The sequence below is a fragment of the Xenopus laevis genome, chromosome 7L (assembly GCF_017654675.1).
Source record: "Xenopus laevis strain J_2021 chromosome 7L, Xenopus_laevis_v10.1, whole genome shotgun sequence".
Lineage (NCBI taxonomy): Eukaryota > Metazoa > Chordata > Amphibia > Anura > Pipidae > Xenopus > Xenopus laevis.
Genome location: NC_054383.1, coordinates 75,903,553 through 75,912,374, shown reverse-complemented (window position 1 = coordinate 75,912,374; position 8,822 = coordinate 75,903,553). Strand labels below are relative to the sequence as shown.

At 40.8% G+C, this 8,822-nt stretch overlaps 1 protein-coding gene across 9 annotated transcripts in view; it reads right to left on the bottom strand.

The window, feature by feature from the left end:
• Window positions 1-1,643: 1,643 nt before the first annotated feature.
• The window catches only part of aplp2.L (amyloid beta (A4) precursor-like protein 2 L homeolog), a 75,329-nt gene continuing 68,150 nt past the window's right edge, over window positions 1,644-8,822 (bottom strand). For all 9 annotated transcript variants that reach the window (XM_041568451.1, XM_041568452.1, XM_018224434.2 and 6 more), the window contains 2 exon segments: window positions 7,638-7,793; window positions 1,644-3,475 (listed from right to left, as the gene is read on the bottom strand). In XM_041568451.1, coding sequence (XP_041424385.1) covers window positions 3,374-3,475; window positions 7,638-7,793 — 258 coding nt within the window. In that variant the 3' untranslated portion in view covers window positions 1,644-3,373.

Below are 8,822 nucleotides of genomic sequence, written 5' to 3'. Positions count from 1 at the left end.
TTTGGCACCCCCAAGTTAACTTTTACTATGTTCTAGAATGTCCCTATTATAGTAACTCTTCAATTGGTCTTTTGTTTTATAATTATTTGCTGCCTTTCAATTGAGAGCAGCCAAAAACTATTGCTCTATGATACACTTGTAATGTTATTGTTACTTTGTAATAATTATGATTCTATTCAGTCACTTATTTATTATCTGGTCTCGTTCACACTCCTGACTGATTGCTAGGGAGCATCAGACCCAGATTACTGCCGAATACTAGAGAGCTAAATAATTCAGAACCCACAAAAAAATGACAAACCATAGTCTCAGAATATCATTGTCTATTTTATATGGTTACTTTAAAGTAAACTATCCCTGTAACAGTGTAATTGCCTACAGAATGATGTATCCAGAACAACATGGCTGGTGATGACACAATGTAGGTTGGCCATTTAACATAAACACAATCATCCCTGAATTTTTATGCACATACAGTATAAGCAGGGGGCGTATAAAGCGCTTGCCAGCTAACCCCTTCCCACCGGAAAATTCAGAGAGCCTGTGGTCTGGGCTTCCCCCCGTGGGGTCTGCTTTCTCTATAGTTACACCGCTGCACCCAAGTACAACCTCCTGAATAATTTGTTGGCATCTTCTTTAAAAGAAGCTTAACTTTGTGAATACAGTATGCCTTAGGGTAGGTGCACACTGGGCGACTTCGGGAGATCTAGTCGCCTGGCGACTAATTGCCCCGTTTTTGCGGCGACCAATCTCCCCAAACGCCTTCCCTGTCTTGCGTCGGCTAAAATGAAAAATCGCCTTCGCTAAATCACACACGGCACTTCGTATTCTGAAGTCTCCCGAAGTTTCCTCGTGAGCCAACGTTGGAAAACGAAGCACCACATGTGCTTTAGCAAAGGCGATTTTTCATTTTAGCCTGCGCAAGACAGAGGGAAGGCGTTCGGGGATTGCCCAGTGTGGCCCTACCCATAAAGGAAAACCCTATAACTTCATAAGTGTATTTAGCAATAGGACAACATAACTGGGTGCAGGCAGTATCTGTAGCAACGCCGCAATGCTAGTAGCCAGTTCTACTGATCAGTTGCCTTGATAAGGCTTAGCATTCAGATATATTCCCCTTAATTCAGATACACTACTGAGCACATGTAAAGCTGGCCATAGACGCAAAGATCCGATAGTATGAATTGAGGATTCCTGCGATTTTCGGACAGTGTGTGGAGAGTCCCAACATTTTTCGTCCCATGGAGATCGGTCGTTTTGACAGATAAAAAGATTTCTGTCGGCTGCGGGTAATATCTCTGCATGTATTGCCGATCGTACGATTTTCAGAGGGAGACTGTCACTAGTTTTGGTGGTTGGACATAACTTTCGTACGATTGCTGTCAGGGGCAGAACATCGGCTCATCTGTTCTTTTGTACTTTATTTGATCGGAATGGTTAGTGGCAGGTTGGGAGATGGGGAAGTCCAAACGTTCGAGGATTCAAACGATCGGATCTTTGAATCTATGACAAGCTTTAGTGGGTACATATGTGTCTATGTATAAAGTTGTACAAAAGACCTGATTTTTTTCCCCCACTGGAGATGCCAGTCCATGGTATTCATTATCACATTTAGCGTTGGAAAAAGAGGAATACACCAGTTCTTTATGGAAGTTCGTGTTTTATTGACATGTTTTCCAATTTTTACATTCCCCACAACACACAAAGGAATCTTGCAGGTATAAGGTAAATCTGTGCATAGTGCGAAAAAAGAAATCCGGGCAAAAGAAAAAACAAATTAAAAACTCACAGTAAAATATGGAAAAATATATAGGAAGACAAACACCACAGGTTACCAGAACCTTAAGATTTAGAAAAGAATTAAATCTGAAATGATGCGGTTATAGCAAACATCACATTTACAAGCATTACAGACAGGGTGGGGATCGGAGGACAGCTCTGACTCAATAGGAAGCTGTCAGTCCCTTGTTCTATGGGCCCCTTGGGCTGCAGTACTACCGGCCCTTGTTCCCTATTAAATGGTAGTTCATTGATGGTCTAAGCCCGACAGACAGTTCCACGGAATGGAATGCTGCAAGTGCTTGTTGCACACACTCATACATTCTTGTTTTTGCTACCATGAAGACAATTAATGGGTTAAGTGCAAAGGTACCAGTATGGCTATGATGCATGGAAAATGCCATCTGATAAACTGGTGTACCACGTGGGAATATGAATTTACTAAAACACTCTCACTGGTGTCAAGACCAAGAGTAGACTGTTCTGTCTTCTACAAACACAGAGCGCACTGGCCCAAGCAGGAAAATATCTACAATATGATCAGTAGTACACGACAGCTCTTCTCAACCTGAATCTAAAACAACCAGATTGATATACCTAGTGAAAAAGTTGCTTAAATTGGACGTAATGTCAAAAAATAAAAACCTTTAGGTTCCCCTCTCGGGGAAAATAGAAACAAAAAATACTTCCATTTAAAAATTCTCCATTGTTTTTGAAAAAAAAAAAAAAAAAAAAAACTCCACAAACTTCTGTATTGCTCTCCCCAAGGATTCCACTTGCTCTCAGACCCATTGGCAAATATTATTTTAGAGGCTGCCCACCTTAGAAGGGATCTGCAGATTGTCACACTTCAGACCACTTGATCTGCCTGAAACCAGGAGGAGGTTTCTGTTTCTCACTGAGCCCAATGCCTGTGGCGAATGAGAAACAAACACCCCTAAAGCTATTAGAGAGAGAGTTATTCTGAGAGGATATCCTAGAATTTATTTTTTGACCGTACATCCCATGTAAATAGCATAGCAAGGCCTCTGCTTATGATTGGCTTGCAATGTTTTTTTGTACAGTAACTCAAACGCAAGCCGACAGCTACTTTCCCAATCCATCTTTGTTCAAAATAGTCTTGTTTTGTAGTTCATCTCATCTTCAATAAACCAGCAGGACAGAAAGATGCTGCATAAAGAAACATTCTACTGGAACCAGAAACCTTATTAAAATTAACTTTCCCCCCATTTACATACATATTTATATATATTTATATTGTTTGCAGGAGTCACAATGTCATCTGGATTGTTAATTATATGATTAATGACAAAGAAAAAACCCCTACACCTTAAAAGATCAGCAGTAAAATATTTACCATAGACTCCGCAAGTCTCTACTCTGTCACCCGTTTATAGGAATGGAAAATGTACTATCAGGAGTGATTAAGAGTCCAGGAGTGCCTAAAGGAATAGGCATAGCCTCCTTCTCAAAAGCAATGATTGGTCAGCAGTGAAACGAAAATCAATACCCCACCCATTTTCTTTGGCCCCTCCCATTTCATGCCCTATCAGGGTCATTAACCCACCCATCCCACACCCCAAGTATGCATCACTCAGATCTGCATCTGCTCCAAGTATTTATATGTAGGGTTTTCATATCCGTGATTCTGCATCTTGTTCAAGTGACGTTCCTCAGGAGTCAACATTGGATCCACCTAGCGAATACAAAACCATAAGATGTTGAGGCAAACATAACCAGCAAACTTCCAGCAACATGGAAAAGGCTTGTAGGGTATCTATAAACTATTGCAAAAAAAACAACATTTAATCTGAGGTTCATTTTATGGAAATAAAAAACTTGCTAAATACAATCAATGATTAAATAATCAAGTTCCTCTTCACAATCTCCCGCTCAGCATCTGTATCTCTTCATGAAAGAGTTGGAGTTAAATTTTGAGTGATAGTTGGGTCAAATACATTGGCGTTTGTTTACTTTGCTCAGTGTATTAGAGACAACTGTATTTCCAAAACAGAAAGCTGCATGAAGAGAGAGATTGCGGAGAGCGGTCACTTTACAGTAACATTATTATTTCTCCAACTATACAGAATTGATTCTATTTAAAAAGTTTCTTACGCCCATGAAATGAAGATTCTAGGACATGATATTTTTCCTTTAAATTACAAGTGCTGCTCTTTGTATTTACATCCCATATACTGCTCTCCTCTCCTTAGTACATAGCAGGGCCGGAACTAGGGGTAGGCAGAGTAGGCACGTGCCTAGGGCGCAAAGCCGGGGGGGGGGGGGCACCAGGCACGCACCTCCTCTGTCGCCTACCCCCAGTCCGGTGCCCGACTATGAACTTTTTGAGGCTTCTTGCGCTCCTGCTCATGCGGCAAAGCACATTCGCGCCAGTTCGCGCATGCGCAGAAGCACAAAAGAAGTAACAACTGCAGCTCTTCTTGCGCACGCGCACGTGAGCGCCACCTTGCGCATGCGCACTTGGGTTCAGCCGGCGCCACGTTCGCCGGCTTGCCTTGGGCGCCTGTGCGGCGTGGCCCTGGTACATAGGCCTGTAACATCTACCCAGGGCCGCTTCTGCCATGAAGCAAGGGGAGACCCTTGCATCAGGCGGCAGCGAGCAGCCAGTTACAAGGGGCGGCAAAAAGCTGCCTCTTGTAACTTTAAGAGCTAAACTTCCAGGTTTTAACCCAGAAATTCAGCTCCGCTAGTGCAGAGAGCGCCATTGCGCTTAATGCACTAGCGATATTGCCCCCTTAGACACTCTTATTTTTAAGCACTGAGCGGGAGAGGAAGGGGCGGCATCTGGGCTGCTGCCTCAGGCGCCAGAAGCCCAAGAATCAGCGCTGGATCTAGCCAGTGTTTCTTCCCCATACGCTGAATAATGCTATTGGTTTGTGACTATCACCTAGTTGGATAGAATCACCTCAAATAGGAATAAAGAGTCAATAAAATCCAATGAAACTGCTATTTTAGAGGTAACTACGTACTATTACAAGTATGGGATCCATTATCTTCCATAGACTCCATTTTATCCAATTAATTCACATTTTTAAAAATAATTTTCTTTTTCTCTGTAATAATAAAACAGTATCTTGTACTTGATCCAAACTAAGATATAATTAATCCTTATTGGAAGCAAAACCAGCCTATTGGGTCTATAATATTTACATGATTTTCTAGTAGACTTAAGGTATGGAGATCCAAATTATAGAAAGATCTGTTATAATTAATCCTTATTGGAAAGGCCGGAACTAGGGGTAGGCAGAGAAGCGTCCACCTAGGGTGCAATCATGGGGGTGGGCACTTTTAAGGGGGATTTTCTATCTTTTCTTTTTTAGTGAGTAAGTGCTCTAAAAAACTACATTAAGATTTAAAAGGCTCTCCGGTTGTCTGTTCAACACATGGTACAGTTTTGGAGGTGGCCACTCTATCAATTGTTGCAGAGCCAAATTAAAACAGTGGGAAGATCTGGATCTATTTTTTTTTTAATCCCTATTTGCTTGGCCTTTAATAGTTTTTCAATTTTATAAACCACCCTGTTCCAAACCCCTCTTGCCCCTGATTCGTACTGCAGACAGAAACACTCCCCACCTCCCTTTGAGGCACAGGTACATATTTGTGGGCAATATCTTGGCTGCTACTTGCACAGGTAAACAGATGATATGATGGATATTTGGCTGCTGCTGGCACAAGTACATATTTGGGGGCAATATTGTGGATTTATTGGCTGCTGCTGGCACAGGTAGAGATCGGGGGAAATATTAGGGATTGGCTGCTGCTGTCTCGGGTACATGGGGCAATATGGTGGCTGTTGGCACAGGTACACAGATGTTTGGGGCAATATGATGGATTTTTGGCTCCAGCTGGCACCGGTACAAATTAGGGGCAATATGATGGATTTTTTTGGCTGCCGCTGGCATAGGTAAGTGAATGCAACATGATGGCTGCTAGAACAAGTACGGGGGGCAATATGAATTGTTAGGTGGGAAATGGTAATGCAGGACTAGGTGGGGGGGGCACTGATTGTAGCCCTTGCCAGGGTGCCAAAATACCTTGGCCCGGCCTTGCTTATTGGAAAAAACCCAGCCTATTGGGTTTATATAATGGTTACATGATTCTCTAGCAAACTTAAGGTAGTAAGATCCAAATTACAGAAAGATCTGTTTTCTGGAAAAACCCCAGGTCCCAAGCATTCTGGATAACAGGTCCCATACCTGTATAAGAAAGACACTGGACCATTTTTGGGACCATCATTTTATGGCTGCTGAGTGGTTTTGGTATTACAGAAGAACTCAAGATTCTAATGCTAGCTGCTCCTAAAGATAAAAAATTCTGCACTTTCAAAAAAAAGAAATAAAAAGCCTTTATTCTTTTGTCAAGAGAGCTTCAGAGACACAGGAGTACATGACTCCAACCGCACTGAGGAATGAAAGGGTGAAATAGTAATTATAAAGCTAAATGAATGCTAAGCCCAAACATTATTTTTACACGTAACTTCTTCCTGAGAGAGGAGAGGTAATGCCTCTCTGGGCACGGATAGCAAATGTGCTCTGTATAATAATGACTTCTCAAGGTTAACAAACAAGGACAAATAGATTAGATGCAGTGAATAAAAATGGAGATAGTAAAACTACTTGATGCACCACATTCACTGCTTGTATATCAATATAAAGGATCTAATGGACAATGTGCATTCTGACTACATCTATTGAGACATTTATTTCATTATTGAATGGCTAGGAATATTGATAAATTTGTGGCAAAGGGTATTTCAGCTAGTCTTGCGGGGGAATGTAATAAAAATCGCTAATGGAAAAACTATTCGCAATGCGAAAAGTTATGCCTTTGCGCGAACAAATTTTGCTTTGTGCGGATTTAATATAGCTTTTGCGAGCCCGGAAACTGTTTAGCGACCGCTTCCGACAGTGAAAGACCGTTTGCGAATTTTATAGTTTGCGCCAATGCGCAGTCAATGTAATTAAACTTCTTACTGAAAAAGTCGTTATGTTTGCTCCAAAAGATTACGACACCTTCAAGCACTTCTTATGAGTGCGCAATTAAAATTCGCAATGTGCAATTAAAATTCGCAATGCAATAACAGTTTAAGGAACAATATTACATTGCGAGATGTGGATTTTTAGTCTTATTGGTGCGAACTGTTTTGCTCTTTGCGACTTTTATTACATTCCCCTGTTGGCGTTTTAATTATGTTTTTTGGATTATTCACCTTCTTACTCTTTCCAGCATTCAGAAGGCTTCCACTGACACTGCCAGCCTGAGATCTTTTGCTTTTTGAAGCTATAGGTATGGGATCCATTATCCGGAAACCAATTATGTAGAAAGCTCCCAATTATGGAAGGGCTGTCTCCCATAGACTTAATTTTATCAAAATAATCAGAAATTTTAATAAGTATTACTTTTCTCTCTGTAATAATAAAACAGTACATTGTATTTGATCTGAACTATTTTTTTTTTATTTGGAGCAAAACCAGCCTATTGGGTCTATAAGATTTACATGATTTTAGCGTAGGCTTAAGGTATGGAGATCCAAATTACAGAAAGATCAGAAAGTTGGTTATCTGTAAAACCCCAGGTCCCATGCATCCTGGATAACAGGTCCCATACCTGTACAATGTTATTGTTACTTTTTATTATCTTTCTATTCAGGGCCTCACATATTCATCATACGGTCTCTCATTTAACCCACTGCCTGGTTGCTAGGGTTAATTAGACCCTAGCAAATTAGCTGCTTAGATTCCAAACAGAACAAAAAACTGAATTAAAAAAAAAAATTAATGAGGTCTACAAATGATTTACAAATGGATTATATGGTCAAAATTACAAGTTCATCTCACCTCCACAATTCCATGGCTTATGGTGCCATATTGCCTCTTCCTCAGCAGAACAAGACTGATGACAATTATTGTAGCAATAGCTACAGCAATAACAAGGAGGCCAATAAGTGCTCCACTGCTGAAACTGAACTCATTCCGTAGAGGTCCATCGGTGTCCTGGAGGACAAAAAAGAAATATAAATCAGATTGGTATTGATTCTCATTAACATGGCTGACCAAAAGCGCATTCTGATGGTCCTGTTTGCTTCAATACAATTCAATTGCTCTCAGTAAAACACCAATGCAGTAGGACTGCTAATGGTCAAGCAAAAGAGAAGTAACAAAGAGATCCCAGTATTTGTACTTTGTTCCTACAATACAACATTTTCAACACACACACACACAAATAGCTTTGAAACGTAATGGAAGCAAGCAGTATGATCGAATATACGGATTGCTGGAGTAAAACACAGAGGCTTGGGAAAAGAAAAACAGCACAATTTGGCTTTATAGACATGTACATGTCCGTTGCTGGAAGATTAGACAATGACACACAGTAAGTCAAAGGGCTGTAAAAGAAAGTTAATTAAATATATTCAAAGGACCAGCACATTAGTGTTTTCTATAAAATACATGGCTCAATAAATGCACTGGAGTTTGCGACTTATGAGAGGACAGAGTGAATACCAGCTGGCAAGATATAAGCACATGGTTGTTTATGAGCTACTCACTTCATTTTAACAGCTGGACTGACTGCACATCACACAAGCATGTCTGTGAACTGCCCAAAAATGTCTTTTTTATACTAGTTAGCAAACATGTTCCTAAGATCTAGATGAAGTGTCTTCTACCATCCACACAGAATCCCTGTCCCCCCTATGAACATACAGTGTTGAGAGTGCTGGATCCATAGCAATGATCAGAACGATACTGGGAAAGAAAGTCAATCTCACCCACAATCGGGTTACTCGAGAAGAAGAAATTAACGGATACTTGATTTTAGGTTTTCAAAGGGCACAAGTACTAAAAGAGGTTTCCTCAACAGAGGACAGGTGTAAAATTCAGCTGTAAGCACTACAACATGTCTCCAAATGTATTCCATACAGCACTTTGCACTTACGGTTGGGTATGAAGTTTGCATTGGCTGCAATAACTATGTGATTGGAAGGACTTACTCTGCTCTGAAGAGCTTAAAAACTCCATTTA